Source organism: Symsagittifera roscoffensis, chromosome 5 (assembly GCF_963678635.1).
Source record: "Symsagittifera roscoffensis chromosome 5, txSymRosc1.1, whole genome shotgun sequence".
Lineage (NCBI taxonomy): Eukaryota > Metazoa > Xenacoelomorpha > Acoela > Convolutidae > Symsagittifera > Symsagittifera roscoffensis.
Genome location: NC_087066.1, coordinates 48,831,338 through 48,849,451, shown reverse-complemented (window position 1 = coordinate 48,849,451; position 18,114 = coordinate 48,831,338). Strand labels below are relative to the sequence as shown.

General features: G+C 34.0%; 1 protein-coding gene across 2 annotated transcripts in view; it reads left to right on the top strand.

The window, feature by feature from the left end:
- Positions 1-18,114, top strand: part of LOC134846189 (uncharacterized) — a gene marked incomplete at its 3' end in the record, with an annotated part of 116,090 nt that overhangs the window by 28,602 nt on the left and 69,374 nt on the right. For both annotated transcript variants that reach the window (XM_063863440.1, XM_063863438.1), the window contains 2 exon segments: positions 14,239-15,308; positions 15,634-16,192. In XM_063863440.1, coding sequence (XP_063719510.1) covers positions 14,239-15,308; positions 15,634-16,192 — 1,629 coding nt within the window.

Below are 18,114 nucleotides of genomic sequence, written 5' to 3'. Positions count from 1 at the left end.
ATTTGGAAAATTTAAGTTAAAAGGTGGTGGTGAAATCTGGCTTATTGATGGTGTTGATGGTAGTGATAATGTTTCTGGTAGTGATGAGGATGTTGTTGTATCCGTAGAAATATCTATTGGATTATTGACTAAATTTAATTCACCTTGTGTAAATGAATGTGTTGTCCAATATGGTAGTCGTGATGCCTGGTTTGGGGGGTTAAAGGGATTTTCACGTATTTGTTCAGATGTTGGTGTTGAACCTAAGTAATCTGATGGTAGGCTTGAGGTGCTACGTTGTGAAAGAAGCGTAGGGGTTTCTGGTAATATACCAATGGGGTTTTCTGGAGTGTTTTGTGATGGGGATTGAGGTATATCAAAATGAACTCGGGGAGTTTGAAAATTTCTGTTTCGTCGAGGATGTATAATTTGTCTATTTATTTTGACTGTATTTTGGTTTTGACTAGGATTTCTTATTCTACTTAGTTCTTGTGGTAGTGTTGGGTATAGGTTATATGTTGGTTCGCTTAGAGGTGCTTGTCGTTGAACTGGTTCTAGTGGTTCTGATAAACGAGCATGTCGTTCTTCAAAAGTGTATGGATTGTCTTGAAAAGAAATTCGTGTAGATGTTTGAGGATTTTGAGTAGTTGAAGGTGGTGTTGGGTTATCTTGGGATGATGTCGGTGAAGACTGATTCTGTGACTTGTTGGGTAGCAATTTTTGATGGATTTTTGAATTGTTACTTTAGTGGGAAGGTTTATGTTTATTATAATATTCTTCCAAAAAAATAATTAGAAAAATTGTTGCTAGGGCAAATGTGATGATTGCTTTCTTTATACATTTGCATATTGTCAAAATGAGGGATGATAAAAATGTTATGAAAATTACAAACAATAAAAAAATATCAGTTCTACTGAAAATTGTTCGTATCATTTAGACAAGTTATATGAATCGTACCTGTGGATATAATCAAGGGTTTTGGAAAGTTGGAGAAATAGTTCGAATATAGTGTAGAAAATAAAAAAATGTTACAAAAAATGATTAGGATTATTAGAAAAGATTCAAGTATATCAAAAAGAAATATTATAAAGGTTTCAAGTATTGTAAAAAAATGTTTAAGATTTATGAGTATTTGAGTAACTGATTGAGAGAAGAGCATTTAAGAAATGATCTCTTGGTCGAATATTTTTTGCTGTTTGAGGCGATTTTCAAGTGTGGTCGGATTATTTATTAGTTTTTTGACAAGTGGGTTGAGTTTTGTAAAAAATTGTTGGGGGCAATTTTCATGGTGATCGGGAGGTCGTCTTTTTCTTTATTTTTGTTTGTCAAATGATCCGGGGTATGGTGAGATTTTTATACTTTAGGCTAATTGAAATGTTCATTTTGTTACTTTAGGCTAAGTTAACAAATTTGTTTTGGGGGTATTCGTGGTCTGAGTTGGGGAAATATTGTTGATCTTTGGGTTATTAGATAAGGGAGGGGTACGGTATTATGGTGATATTTATTTTAGTTGTCAAGTTGGAGTGGTTTGCTTATTTTTGACCTGGAGGTCGTAAAGTTATAGTTATAGATTTGCCTGGAGTTCTATATGATTCGTCTAATTGGTCTTAGTTTGAGTTAGAGAAAGTGACGGATTGGATGAATCCTATTGGTCTATTTTGAACTAGAATTATTGCGTACTTGTCAGCATGTTATTTTGAAAAATGTAAATGGAAAATGTTTCGGAGGTTTCAAGATTGTGAAGTATAATGTTAAAATTACTTTTGAAATTCCACTTTCTTTAAAATTTTAGATTGGGGGATGAATATTTTATAGTTTTTACGTGGTTGATTTCGGAGTCTTGTTGTTTTTCTATTTTCTGATTTGTCGATTTGTTCTTGGGGTATTATTTGTTCGGTCATTTTTTTATTTTTTCTTTGTTTTGGGGATTCTTTATGGTTTTGTGTATTGTTTTTGGTGGCGGTTGGTTTTGTGTTTTGATTTTCGGTGGGGTTATCATTTTGTTCTGTGTTTTTCAGATGTGGTTCATTTTGAATGATTTTTAATCCTGTGAAAGAATATAATTGAGTTAATTCGCGGAGTGCGTATTCTTTTGGGTAATAAGGTAATAGGTTGTTTCGATGTTGAACGATTTCTTTTTTGTTTGAGTCGGTAATTTTATATGTGACATCAGTGGGTCTTGCAATTATTTGGTATGGTCCTTTTCGAAGGGGTTGTAATTTTTTAGAAATTCCTTTTTGAGTACTAAAATTAGGTATTAAAACAAATGTTCCAATTTTTAATTCGGAGGCTGGTGTAAAACGTGAATTGATTTGTTCATTAATGTTTTGTCTTTGTAATAACTTTTTTGTTATTTTTTGATAAATTTCATTGTGTTTTTTATCTCTATTTAGAATCCATTCGGTGTGTGTACCGGAGGCTAGTTTAAGAATTTGTGGGTGATGAAAATGATCTTCATCGTGTGTATGTAATGGTAGGTTATAACAAATTGAGTCTTTATTTGGTTGACAATAACCTTGTGCGTTTTTATGAGAGTTTGCTGTAAACATTATTGGTTTGCGTGGTTTTTGGTTAAAAACCATTTCATATGGTGACATTCCTAAAGTTGTCGTGATTTGTGAATTATATGCTAAGGGAAATAGTTTTACATCTGCTGACCATTCGGTATATCTTGTATCATTTCCGTTGATGATACATCTAAGATATTCTTGTAATGAACGGTTCATACCTTCGACTAAGCCGTTTGTCCAAGGTGCATGAGATGTACGTGGTTTGTGTTTAATGTTATATAAATGACATAGTGTGATAATTTCATTATTTATGAATTCTGTACCGTTGTCTGTAACTAAAATTTCTGGTAGTCCGAATTTTGCTATCCAGTGTTCATAGAGTGTTGTGTAAGCGTAATAAGCGTTACAATGTGGTACTGGGTTAATTGCTACATAATGTGTAAATGCGTCAACAATTACCATAATGTAGGAGTTTCCTTCGGATGAGGGTGAAATTGGTCCTTTGGTATCAAATGAGATACGATGATTAAAGTACAAACTTTGTCCTTTAAAATCTTGTTTTTGTGCTATTTGTTTTTGATTTGGGTAAGGTTTATTTAGTTGACATACTATACAATCATTGCATAGTATTTTTATCCAAATTGGTGCATTTGGGAAGTAAAAATTTTGTATAAAATTTGAATATGTTTTTTCTGATCCAGAGTGTCCTTTAATATTTTGTGTATGTGAAATATTAAAAGCTATAAGAATCATACTTAAAGGGAGACAGGGAACTGTAGATTCATTCAGGTTATACTCTAAAAGGTCTGTATTTTCGTTAATTGTTGTGTTGTTAAATTTGCGAAAGTATCGGAGGAGTGTTTTGTTTCCTAGAATGGTTGAATCTGCCTTGACAGGTTTAGTTTTATATTTGTGCCATGATTTTAGTTGTCTAATTATCGGGTCAAGATTTTGATATTGTTTCAGTGTTGAAATTGTAATCGTATCTGTTGGAGGGAGAAAAATGTTTCCAATTTCGAATTTAGATAAGGGTATTGTATCAAGTGGGTCGTGAAGGTCAAAAACTTGATTTATTGTGTATTTTGAATCATTTGTTTGTGGTCCTGATAAATTTATTTTATCAGTTAAATCTTCTTTTTCAATTAGTGGAAAATGGTCTTTCTTAGGCGGGTGTTGTTTTGTTCGTTTTTGTTGGGTGTTATTTTTTATCCATTGAGAATATGGGATTGGTTTGAAAGTTGATGTTCCAAGTAGATCAACTTCATAATGATTATTTTGACAATCTAAATAAAGTGGGAAATGTTGTAAACTATTTATTTGTGATTGTTCAATATCAGTTTTTACTGCATATTTGCATTCCAATCGGGGTGATGTTTCGTTTTCTGCAAGGTAGAATTTTATGTTTTTGGGTATTTCAACTGTTGTTTTTCGTGTAAGTAATTCAGGTGGTGTATTTCGACTTAAGGTGTCTGGTAATGCAAGATTTTTTCCTGCAGTCCAAACTATATGTAAGTTTGGAAATTTCATTAGAATTAGTTGAAATCTGTAAACTCGGTGGTTTGGGTTAGATTTTTGTGTAAAGAGAAAGATGATTGGTTTATGGTCTGTGAATAAAACTGTGGGGTGTTTTGATCCAAGTATCAGAAATTCATATTCTGTCAGTGTATATATTATGGCTGTACATTCTCTCATTAGAGTTGAGAGTCGTAGCTCTGCTTGAGTGAATAATCGAGAATTTGCTGATATGAGGTTCATTTTATTTGTACCATTATGTGATTGTAATAGTGCTGCACCGATGCCAAAGTTCGAAGCATCGCACATTGCATAAAATGGTTGATTTGAATCTGGAATTGTGTTTGAAATTTGTTCAGTTAAAAGTTTCTTTATTTCTTCAAATCGTGTTTGATGTTCTGTGTTCCATTCAAAATTATTTTGTTGTCTAAGGATGTTATAAAATGGTCGTAGATATAATTGCATTTTATAAACATATTTACTTAAAAAGTTTAACATTCCAAGAAATTCTTGGATTTTCTTTTTATTTGTTGGTGGTTGAAGTTTTTGAATAGCGTCAATGCGTGATTTCAATGGAGTGATTGTTTTTCTTTCTATATTATGTCCTAAGAATTTAACTCTTGTCAAAAAGAAGTGTGATTTATCGGGGGCGGCCTTCAGATTTTCGTTCTGAAGTATTTGGTGATATTTTTCTAAAACATTGAACATCTCGTCTTTTGTTTGTGATTGCATAAAAACATCGTCTAAATAGGTGATTGCGTTTTTCTTGAGTATTAGTGGTCTAAAAATTTTGCTCATAAAAGCTGAAAATGCTGCTGGTCCTATGGATATTCCATAGAATAAGCGGTTGAATTCATATTGTTGGTTTCCGATAACAAATTGTGTTAAACGTCGTGATTGTTCATCTAGTGGCATTTGATTGTATGCACTATTCATATCGGCGGTTGTAAAGTATTTGCCGTTTATTTTTGTTAAAATAACTTGTATTGGTTCAATGGGCCAATTACATTTTGATTCATCTATAAGTGAATTGAGGTATCTAGCATCGAGAACGATTTTTAATGATTCTCCTTTAGCTAGAATGATAACGGGGTTGATAAATGTGTTCCCTTTTGGTTGTTCTTCTTTATTAACTGGTGATATAATGTTGTATTCTTCTAAAATATCGAGTAATCTGTTCACTTTATCATGTAAGTGAATTGGTACTTTACTTGCTCTCTGTTTTTTGAAAACTGCGTCTGGTTTTAACGGGAGATGTAGTGATGAACTGATTTTTCCAACATCGAATTTTGATGTTGCATAGACTGATGAATATTTAATTAGCTGTTTGGCTAACTTTTCGAATTTGTCTTGTGTTATTTGTGAATGTTGGAAATTAAACATTGTTAAAAATTTCTGTTGGTCCTCTGTGTAGTTACTTATGTTGAATGTAGGTTTGAAATATGGAGTTTTTGTGAAATAATCCGTATTTCTGTTTTCGTTACTTATTATATTATTTATAGATAATTCTTCATTAAGAATTGTAGATTGGCAAATATCTAGTAATTGGAGTATATTATTTACGCGATAAGCTTTTTCGTGTATTGGTGATATTGTAGCGTTGGTTTCACAATATCCTAAAAGTCCTAAAGGTAATGTTACTTGGTAAGGTGTGTTGTTATAGACATGTAAGGAAATGATATCTGAATTCGAATTTTTCAAATATTTTATGGATGAGATTGTGATTTTGAAAAATTTGTGAATAGGTTTGAATTCATAATCTGACATATAAAATTTTTGTTTGTTTTGTTCTTTATCATATTGGTGAACTTGTTTGATTGAAAAATTATAGATATTTCCTGATAGTGGTTTTAGGTGTTTTCTTTGTTGGTTAAATATCGGGTAGAATTTTGAAAAGAATGGTGGTTGTTTATTTAATCTTTGAAAAAATGTTAAGGATGTTTCTTTTGTTTTTGTATATTTATCTTTGATTAATATTTTACTATTTAGTATGTTAATTGTTGGTATATACTTCGAAATAAATGGTATTCCAATGATATTATATTTAATATCAGTGATATGGAATATTTGTTTAAATGGCTTATTTAAAATTTTGCTTTGCTCCATTGTTCTGGTGGGGAGGAGAAATAATTGGATTTTTCCGTAGTTTATCAATGTTGATCCTTGTGCTGTTGCTAACTTACTGGAGGTTTCAAGAGGTGTTAGCTTTGGGTGTAAAGTTTTTATTTCATTCCATGTGGGGATGTTTATTATGTTTGATTCTGCTCCTGAATCAATTAAAAAATCTATTTCAAGGTCTGGTGGTTGAAATTCTTTATTTCTTGGGCTTTCTAAGAGAAATGGTATTGTCCAAATTTTTTCTTTGGGTTGTTCTTTTTGTATATTTTGATAAATGTGGTTTGTATTCAAGCATTTTGTTTTGATATTTTTATTGGTTTGATTTGTAGTGTTAATCTCATTTGTTTCTTGCGTCGTTGGTGTGGAATTTATGGGTGTAGTGTAATAATTTTGAAGAAATTCTGATTGATTTTCATATATGTGTGATGAAAAAGGTTGTTCATATATGACAGATTCATAGTCATTTTCGACTTTTATCATATTGATAGAAAGAGTGTTTTCAGTATCACTTTCTGAATCTGATGATGTACAGTTTATTTGATTGAGTTGTAACGTATCAGTTACTGTGTCATCAATACCTGGAGGGTCTGATGTTGTTTCTGGATTAGATTGTACTTGATTAATATGTCTTTGATGTTTAGGTGTACTACTTCTGTGGCGATTATTAGAATTATTATAGTTATTATTATTCCGGTGTGGTGATTGGGAATAATTTCTATAACGATTATTATAACTTGAGTGTCGATTTTGTGAATTATTTCGCGATCTATTTTGATAATTGTTGTTTGGTCTGTTATAGTTCGATCTATTATATGAGTTATTCCTTGATCGATTGTTCGGGTAATTCTGGTTTCGGTTGTTTGAATAACTTCTATTTCGATTATAGGAGTAGTTTCTATTCCTATCGTATGATGAATTTCGTGATTGGTTGTTTGGATAGTAGTTATTTCTTGATTGGGAATTAGATCTAGAAACAAATCGTTGTGTATTTGAATGTGATCTGGAGTAGTTATTTCGACTATTTGGTCTATTGTAGTGATTTTGTGATGAATTATGCGTGTTTCTTCGTTCTGGTGATCTTCCTCTATAACTTGAGTTATATGGTGATTGATTTCTTGTATAATTTGTATTGATCGGGAGTGGTTTTCCTGAACTGTTGTTGCTGTAGACTGTTTTGTTCGGTAGGTTTTGATCTTTTTTCATGTATTGATGGAATGATTTATTTGGTTCTTTATATTTTTGAGGTTTATTTTGATTGTCTTGCTGTTTTTGTCTACATTCGGAAATACTATGTCCGTATCGTCGGCAATAATTACACCATTTTTTGAAAGATGGTTTGCCTTTAAAGTTTGGGTTCTTTTCGTAAATATTGAGTATTTCAGTGATTTTTTCAACGAGGTCTGTCTCTGATTCCTGTATATTATTAATATTAGTGGGAGTCGTTTCAATTCTGTTAACGTATTGTAATTTCAGATTTTCCGTTTCTTCTAGTTTCATCGTGATTTCTGCTTGTTCTAATTTGTCTACTAGTTTTCGAAAATCTAAATCGGGTTCTCGAATTGAAGAAGGATGGGATGCTCTCTTTTTTATTGCTATTTTCCTTAATTGTGGTGTTAAGGTCATCATTAAGATTTCTGTCATCTTTGTGTTTTTATAGTCGTGTGTATTTAATGAATATGCTTTTCGAACTAGTGTTTCGATTCGTACTGCTATTTGCTTGATGGTTTCGTTTGGTAATCTGCGAATTTCATTACATAAAACTCTTTGTTGTTGTTTGTTTCTTTCGGAGTCAAACATTTTTGAAAATTCCTGTGTAAACCTTTTCCAGTTTGATTTTATTTCTAGAGGTAGTACTGAAAACCATTTTTGGGCTGCGCCATCTAAGGTTGTTTGTATTAACGCTGTGCGTCGATGTATCCAGTTTTGATGTAGTGGCGTATTAATTGGTTCAGGTCCAATATTTAAAATCAGGTTTGCTGTTACTGCATTTAAATAATCTTCTACAGAGTATTCAGGGTCTGTTCCTGTGAAAACCATTAAAGGTTTGTTTGATGTTATTGATGATCCACCCATAAGGTATGGATTCATTGTCATTTGTAATGATTCTGCTGCATTTGGCATTTGAGAAAAATTTGAAAGTTGGTTTCTTGTTATTTCATGTTGTTGGAGATAATATGGGAGTGGTATTTCATTTTGCATTTGTGATGGTTGATACGAGTGTGCAGTCATTGGATTTTGTTGTTGAATTGGTTGAAAAGATTGTGTATTAATTAGATTTTGTTGTTGAATTGGTTGTTGATGTTGTGCATCTATTGGTTGTGGAGAAAAATTTCTATGATTTGTACGTGTTCTCTGTATTCCTTGTCTACGATATTCTTGAGTATTTGGTGCAAATATATCTGGTTGTAAGAAATCATCATCTGAGGATAAATAATCCATTTGATAAGATGTCTGTTTTTTATTTTTATTTTGTTGAAAAAATGGGTAATTTTCACTGTGATCCTGTGGAGGATTTGTTTGGAAATTTATTGAATTAGGTTGGGTCATTGGGTTATCCCAATTTCGAGATCTTGTATATTGGTTAAAATTTCTTTGTGGTTGATTATATGTTTTTGATGGATGTGTATAATTATAATTATGGTCTGTAAAGTTGTTTCTAGTGAATGTTTTGCGTGTTTTTGATGGTATTGTCATGGGTCTGTATGTTTGGTAATCCATATGTGAATATTTAGGGGCAACCGAAGGTTTAACGGTTGATTGTAAGGTTACCTGTGTTTGTGAAGGATTTGTATTTCTTGTTGTTGTTAAATTTGGGCGTATTGGTGAAATACTTTGTTGTGTAGTTGTTGTGTGTACAATTTCTTCATTTATGAAGTGTGATGGTGTCTGGATATCTTGTTGAGTAAGATTCCTAGTTCCATTGAGGTTTTCGTTGTGTATGACTGTCGAGTTTAAACTATTATTTTGTGTATCGGGTAAAAATGTATTATAGTTTAATGGTGTTGCATCAATTGTTAATGGTATTACTCTTACATAATCTCTGATGTAAGATATTGTACCTATTGCTTGACTTGAGATTGATTGTGGAAAGCTTATAAATGCGGGATGAGACCATTCGGGGTCCCAAACATAATCTGATTGTTCTGTGATAGCGGTATCATCGTTCGAATTTTGGGGTCGAAAATTTTTTCTTGCTTGTGCAATTAAATCAATATTGTGTGTGAAATAATCTATTATGAACCATGCTAAAATTTTTTGTAGATCGTGTTTGGTATGTTGTGAAACGTCATCTTTCGTGAAATTTTCTTTAATGATGTTTAAATAACTAGAGAGTAGTGTAATTTCATGTCGTACTTTCAAATGTTTAGATGTTTCTTTTGGTGAGACATTTGTTATTGGGATTTCGTTTTCTAATATCGAAATATAACTATATATTATTGCGAAAACTTCATTGGTGAATATGGAGTTTGCTCTTTGTGAGTTATGGTATTGGATGCTTTTTATATATTCTGAAAAAACTTTTGAAAATTCTAAATCAAGATCGTCTGTTTGAATTGTATATTTTCTATTATTATGGTTTGGTGAGGTGAATTCTATGGAGTAGATTCCATACTGTTGTGTTATGTTGCATATATCTTTTAAGTAGTGGTCTATGATTTGTCTTTTGATTTTTACATCTGGGAACTCTGTTTTACATGGACTGATTCCGGGTTCAAATAAATTTAATAGTAAATTTTTGCAAAATATATGCTGTCCTCTATCAGTGGTTGCATCTATTATAAAAGGAAAGATTTCATCATCATCTGGGCTTTCTTCACCTGGGGTGTGCGTTGAGCTCATTTTTTCGTTCGATGACTGTTAATATGTAATTATTAATGTGTCGAATTGGTTGATTCCAATTGTATAAATGTACTGGTTTGTGTTTATACTGCTTTTTTATTCTTCTTTTTCCTCTTTTTGATGAATTTGAAGTTGTTTCTGAGTCAGAGAAATATAATTGATCGTGAATTGGGCAATTTTTATCTATTGATTCTTTTAGTTTATAAAGTTCGTCTAAACTGTTGGTTTCTGATTCTGAAAATGCGTTTCGATTTTTTGAAAATCTTTTTCGTGTTATTTGTCTTTGTTTCGTTATTATTTTTCTTTTTAGTGTTTGTCGTTTTGTTCGAATGTATCCAACTGTTTGCGTATGAGGTGTGATTACAAGGTCGTATTTTTTGTTATCTATTTCACAATTGTGTAAAACGATTGTTTGTTTATTTCCTAGGTTTTTAAATGACATAAGGTTTAGGATGACGGATGCAAAAGGTTGTTAAATGATTTCTATTTTCCTAAACTGTTAGTTCTTACGATTTTTTGGTTAGCTTAACCTGGGTCTATTTGTTCAGGGTTGGAGAGAAAAGTATATCGATTCCGAAGAATGATTTTTTACTTTCTCGTGGCTAGTATAAGTTAAGGTGTTAACTTACTTAATCTTACTTAGGGGTAGTGATTGTGTTCAAGGGTTGGAGAATAGTAAATCGATCCACAAGGTTCAGGTATAATTAGAACGCGAGTAGTTCGTTAGATACTATTTTAAACTTACTAAGTCTAAGATTTATCCTGGGTCTGGTAAGAGGGGGGGTCAAGTGAAGGATGAATAACCGAAGTTCTTCACTGTTTATCCTAATTTGAATGATTAGTTTTGTTTAAAAATTTCTATTAGTCTTAGGTCTTTAGAAAGGGCTGGGTAGTGAATCGACGTTTGAGGTCGTTAGACACTAATTAAGTGGGTGGGGGAGAACAAAGTTGTTCTGTTTGATCCAAGGATAAGCCTTGATGATCAAATTTGAAATTAATTAAGTAGAAAATGATTTAAGATCCAAGGATAAGCCTTGATGATCTGGTTTTAAAATTAAGTGAATTTAAGTTTTAATAAAATTTTAAATGTGTGTAAAGGAAAGATTTAGTGTTTTGATGATATTAGTGGGTTTATGATTGCTGTTATGTTTTAGGTGATGGAGCTGGAACAACAGGATGATTTATGATTACTAACCATTTATTGTCATGCTACTAATTTTTATTTTTTATTTTTCAATAAATATTTTTCAAACATGTTTTGTATATTACTGCAGAGTTTTAGGAAAACGATCTTAGATCTTTTTATCAATCGTTATTGTATATTAATAATTTTGTTTAGCGCCTGAAATGATTTTGAAGATTAACTTCAAGGTTTTATGTTTGCAAATGAAAATCTAAATTCATTGCCAGTAGTATTCTAAATATAAAAGTTTGTTCTGGTTTTTGCCTAACTATCATATAGCTATATGGCAAGTTTCTACTTTGTCGTATGTCGTCTCTGGTTCGAGGTCTTCTTCCAATTCCGGGTAGTTCTGTTATGGTTCGGAATATTGGCTCTGATCTATTGAGTCGTAGAGACATTTCGATTAAATTATTGTCGTATAACATTTTGTAAATGTTTTTGTCTAATTTCTAATCTATTTTGGTTAATTCTAAGCTATTAAGGTCTTGTTCGAGACTTATGGTCGCACCAGATGAGTTAGGACTGGAGTGTATAACTCATAGAGTAATTTCGGATAGGGTACACCGTCTGCTCGTCACGCTATCTTATTTTCGGCCGGATAGATTCGTGCAACTTCTTAGTCTAATACCGATCCTAATCTTACTCTTATACTATCTAGTCTCAGGTTGTTTAACTAGTCTCTGCTAGGCTCAATAGATCTAGGGTATACTGGTTTATTGCGGCTGCTGAAGTGCTCGGGAGAGTCCAACTAATTTCTAAGTTAAATTCAAATCTCTCTGGTGCTGAAATTACAAGTAACTTCAGCACTTACAAATAAGTGGGTTGTTAGTTAGATGGATCATGATTGGTTAATATTAAATACTTTACATTGTTAAAATATCTAATTTATCCAATCATAAAATGTAGTTTAGATCAGGTTCCACAAACAAGCATGAGAATCGTTCAAAAAGATGGAAGCTGTAGAAAATTTGAAGCGAAATATAAGGTCCAATAAATCTAAACAACGGGCAATATATGGGACTAGTTGAACGCTCTGTAAATACGGTCGAAGATCAAATGAAAGAAGATGAAAAGATGTCAATGAAGTTTAAGAGGGTGTCATTGGAAGCTTATATAGAGCAGAACAGAATCGAATAAACACGACCGAACAAAAAGTGTACAAATTGGGTTTAAGTTTATTAACCTAAAATTATTATCCTAAAAAAGGGAAAAAAGGAATTTTAATCAAAAATGAAAGCCAGAGCCCACTCACAATTTTACGTCAACCTGGCAGGGCAAAACAGATATTAATACTCGGTGACATGACAAAGTATCCCATACGAAAGTATCCCATATTAGAATATCCCATAGAGGATAGAAAATTAATTTATGATAGAGATTACCAAAGATTGGTGCATATATCTATATCGCAATTAAAAAGATATTTAATACAACTGCCTCAATTATTTCGAGACGCCATATAGAGATGGTGCTAATGGTAAAAGACTCTTTTCTACGCATTAAATATTATTTTTCAACCTGTTAATGGAGTCATAATTGAGAAAATTTTGATAATGAAACACAACGCAAAGACACAATTGTCATGAAACCTGATACTCATATTCTAAGTCATTTGAATAGTAAATTGATGAAAATGATAATTTTTCCCACTGGAAGGGGAATGTGGTACTGCTACGGTAAAATCCAATCAGGAATGCTATATTTCATTAATTAATATCATGTAATGCCAGTAAAGATCAAAAGGTCAGCAACTGAACATGGCAAACGACAACAATTTGAAATCAGTGTGCGGTGATTTTGACTCTAGAATTATCTTGCATGTTCTTAAAAAATTCCATTACGCATTTATGCGAGCTTTGTCATACGACAGAACAAACTTTTAATCAGATCATAAAATATCAGACTCGTCCAGTTTCGAAGAAATTATTTTGAAATCAGTGTTTTTGCATAATTCAAGTCTAGCACGGCTTACAAAGGACTGCATTCGTAGAATTTTGTGATAATCTATTCAAGTGTGGTACATCGATGTTGGTGACTTTTTTTGCACTTTTTGACAATTTTTTTTCTATTCTTACAGGTCAGTCAATTTGCTTTTCCGAGTTTTTGCAAACGCTCTAAAACTCGTTCTGTGCCAAAATTTACTTTATGTCATTTTAGGCCGATCTTTGGCCAAAAGTTGGCCAAAAATGACGTTGTACGTCGATTAGATTCTGACCAAAAAGTTGCGATTTTTTTAAATAATGCCACCGAAAGCTCTCTAAGAACAAAAATAGGATTGATCAATAACGCATGTAAAAAAAATTCAAAGGAGGATGGGTATTTCCGTGCTCCCGGGGTCGTCATTTCAAATGAGATGTCACCAGCATTGAACTTTCATGGATAGTAGTTGGATTATATTGTTTTTTTTTATTTCACCTCGCTAAAATTCGAAAACACAATCGATTACGGTTGAATGGAAATAGATTTTTTGTTAATAGTTTTTGGAAGAAAGAAATCCACTCTGAATGTATTCTAATCGATTACTTTCAACTTGTTTCGAAAAAATTTGCATCATGAAAAACTTTCATTTGTTCATAATAATTTTTAAACTTTTTATGATGCATAATTTTTTATTCAGTTTTATTTGCTAACTTCACGATATGACCCACACCAGCCCCTTACCCCACGTTTACACCTGCCCCCATCCTTCCCTATTCCAGTGGGTGGTGGGGGTGGGGTGTTTGGTTTTGGTGATGGTGGGACAAACACGCGGGGGGTGGTGAAACCGCGATGTAGGAGAAGAAGGGGGTAAATGTGAGCTTGGGACGTGGGGGTTCTAGTGAGGAGAGGGCGTATTGGGAGGACTTGGTGTGGGTGCGTAGCGAAGGGTTCTGGAGCGTAGCAGGTAGTGTGTTATAGGGGCGTTGTGGGGGGTGGGGGGTGTCGGCGGGACATGAGGTAACGTAGCGTGGGACATGGGGGGTAGTGCTCAGTGATCATGGGGATACCCGTGTTCGCTCGAGTTTTGCGGTCAACAAAATCCATTGTATTCATTTTTAATCCATGAAACTTTGACAGATATGATTAACAGATATGATTTTGTTTAAACTTTTTTAGAAGCGACCAATTCGAATATCCCCGCGCGAAGAAGAAGTTCTGCGACTCAGAGGTGAAGTGAAGAAACTGACAGCCAACAATAAAGACATGGACTGCCAAATAGACTTCCTGAAGAGGAAACTGAGCGTGAAAAGAGAAAGTTGCGCGACTCAAACCTGCCTCGCTGAGGAGACACAAGGTTGCTCTGGTGAGGATGTTGCCAGTTCAAACCCGACTGGCGATTGGAACCTACTCGAAGAAGTGGCTCAACTTCGCAACTGCAGAGACTGTCTGCTGAAGAAAGTGGAGGTGTTGTCAGTGGCCAGAACCGAACAGTTGTCTGAAATAGCAGAACTGCAGGAAAAGTTGGAACAGAGTCAACGTGCACTTAGGAGCATGCAGTCACATAGCCGAACGGCAGTTGGCAGATTGCGGGGCGACCAGTTTCACATGTACGAGAAACGCCCAACAATTTCCAGCAATGATTCTGCCCAAGCTAATTCTGCTACAGGGTCTGACAAACACACAACTGACATAAACACAAACGCGGAAATCGAAAGACTGACTTTAAAATTGAGCGAAACTAAAAATACAAATGCTCAGTTGACCAAAAAGTTGGAGTCTGAAAAAGAAAAAAATTCAGCGCATGAACGACACGTGAAACGACTAAAGGGGGAACTGGAAGCAACATGGAAGTCCTTGAAACATTTGAAGGAAGAGTCTAGTTCAAGTGAGCAAAACCTGAAGCATCTGCAAAGTGAGGCGAATCGTAGAGTGCTGGCTGGCCAGAGATCTGGTCTGGCTGATTTCGGACCACATCATAACAGTTCAGCTGACCAGTGTTTGACTGGGATTAGTAAAAACAACTCCACTTGCAACGACATAGCTCACAAGCAACTGGCTGCTAATTTAGTGGCGTCGGAACAGTCCTTGTACATTTTGCAGCACAGTTACCAAGAGGAGCTGAAAGTGTCCAAGTCTAAAATCAAGAAGCTGGAGGAAGACTCAACTGTGTTGGGGCAAGTCTACGAGAAGGTCAAAGGTGACTATCACAAGTTGGAAAGTGAGAGGACGAGCAGAGGAACAAAGGGGTACGTATACATTAGCATCTGTGTCAATTGGCACGTTGAAGCGCTGTTAATTTTTCATTGATAAACGTTTTTCATCGTATAGATATCTGCCGAAAGTTAGTTTCTAACTTCAAGCATGCAATATGCCATGTGAGATATTAGCTGACAGTAAGGTTAGACTTAAAAATACAGGGACAATGAACTTTTAAGAGACCAATATCGTCACCCATAGCACAGTCATTTTCGAAAGTTACTGAGCATCTCTTAGATCCATGAATCAAAAAGGACATTCACCTGTGGAAAGTAAAGCTCACTTTTCGACTCATGTGTTGATTGTGTTTCATAGGCCAACACACGAGGGCGAGGCTGCCTCTGACTCGCAACAGCTGAACGAGGCGATGGAAACAATCGAGTCTATGGAAAGAAAGGCTGCGATTGAAAAGCTTCGGATGAAGAAACAAATCAAGCAGATGAATGACAGCCAAGCTAAACTCATCCGCGAAAACGCAAAGTTGGCCAGGAACTTGGAAAAAGTGGACAGCGAACTACAGGAGAAAACAGAGCAAATTGAGAAATTGCAGTTTGAAAGGGAAAGAGTTGGACGACAAAAGAAAGACCTGGAGCACTTTATGGAGAAAAGATTGAAAGACAGCCGAGAGTCGAGTTTCTGCGGCAAACGAGCTAACTTGAGCGATAAAGCAGTTTTGGTAGCTTTGCCTACTTCTTACGAACAAAGTCTGGAGCACCAAATTGTGGATTTGAAGAACAACTTAGAGAGCGAGACAGAGTTTTTCAAGCGGATCGGCCAAGTGTTCCCCAATTTGGGGCTATTCGGAAATGTGGAGATCAAGAAAGTGTTCCGGGAAAAATTGAAAGAGCTGCGGTGCTTGAGAGAACGGGCTAAGGTTTCTGTCAAAATTTTTAATTTTTTTTGCGAGACAGATGGGAAATATCTGAAAATGGGAAATATTTGAGATAATTGTTCTAACCATTTGAAAAATGGAGAGGAGCTTTGTATTTGGGTGTTTTTTCATTTTTTTTTGTTTTCCACAGAAACCAGCTACCACAAATAATCATCTCATCGGAGAGAATTGAGTGATAAATTATTTCAAAAACCTCTCAGTTTGATTCGAACGACAGAAAAAAATTTTTTCAAAAAAAAACTTTTTCGATGTCGAGAAAAACCGGTCTCAAAATTTTGATTATTCGTCTGATTTCGAGTGAGCGAGCAGGCTTGAAATAGTTTGTTTTAATAGATTGAAAGCTTACAATTGTTTAATTTAAGGGGTAAGAATTTAGTTTTAATCGACCAAAAGTAGTTTTTTATTGAGTATTTTAGCGCTTTTTGGAACTAAAAACGTCAAAAGTTCAGAAACTGCAAAAAATGCAAAATTTTTTTTTTGAAAATTTGTTTGATTTTTTGTATTTCTAGTCATTTTTCTACAAAAAAGGTTTGACTTTGCTGAATTTTTTATGATTGTCGATAATGCCCGTGTTCTAGATTTTCGTACAGATCTTTTTATCACACCACGCTGAAAAGAAATCTATTATAATTTTAAACAAACTTTTTGTTGCATTTTACAAGACTGTGGTCGGACATTCCATTCTGTGCTTTTTGCACAGTAACCCGCTATCCTTGTTCTATTTTTTTTTAATTGCAAAAACTCGATTCATAATTTTTCTTATTTTTTTGTGAAGATTACTGCAGTGGTAGTGCTTTTTTTGGAAGGAAATAAGTGAAATAGCAGAAGATTTCTGTTCAGGCACAACTTTGTGGCAACTACTTGTTGATTTATTCGAAATAATCACCTTTTACTTTCATATCATTGGTGCTGATAGTTCCTTAGCATTGTAAAACGCTGGCAGACTGGCTATGTTGGTCTCAGTCACTCTTGAAAAAAGGCTCATAAAGCAAGAGCAAAAAGTAATAGTTCAATGATTTTCAAAGAAAGTGACGGAGTTATTGTGGTTGGGGTAGTTTTTTTTCCGCCAGACAAGTTTAGAATTTTTCTCAAGCACTTTTGAGTAAACTCTGGGATTGCATTTTATTTGAAATTGATAGTAGTCTCGACTTACGACCAGAGCGAGGAATGTGCATGCTTTGTGTTTTTTTTGTTCGGACTAATTTCACAAAAAAATCTTGTTGGCGTAGAATCATGGAATCTTGAAAGCAGGTGAGCTTGCGTTACCAGCATGCTAACAGATTGTTAGCTTGAAACTATTTTTTTTTTCATTCTGCAAATTATTTATGCGTGGCGAATTATTCCGCACTCATATTTGTTTCAAATTGAACTGAGGCCAACTAAATTTTCATTTTGTTTCTGTATGAGACTCAAAATTTAGCAAGTTGCAGCATATTTGATTTATTGACAGTCTAAACTTTAAGATTTATCAAAAACTGTCCAAAAGAAGCTAAGGGGCAATCGGAACCTTCAGGGCTATGTCTTCATTTAAGAGCAGTCTTGTTGTTCCGCTTTCAAAGAAATGCGGAATATTTAATTTTTTGAGTGAATCTTTGTTTCAGTCAAATTTGGAAGATTGAAAAAGTTTATTTTACCAAGAAAACATATACCCCATTGAAAAAATCGGCGCTCTTGAGTTCAAACTAAAAAGATATTTTAGCTTTGAATATTTTAATGTAATTTGGGGGGTTTGAAAAATGATTTTCGGCCATGCTTTGAACTAATGTATGCGAGCTGCGAAATTTTTTTGGTAACGCTGAAAACGTAACGCGAATTTTTTCATGCATGGCAAACTATACGCACTACAGTTTCCAAATTTAAATTGGGCAAGTGTAACCAGCTTATTTTTTTTTTCATTTTTTGCC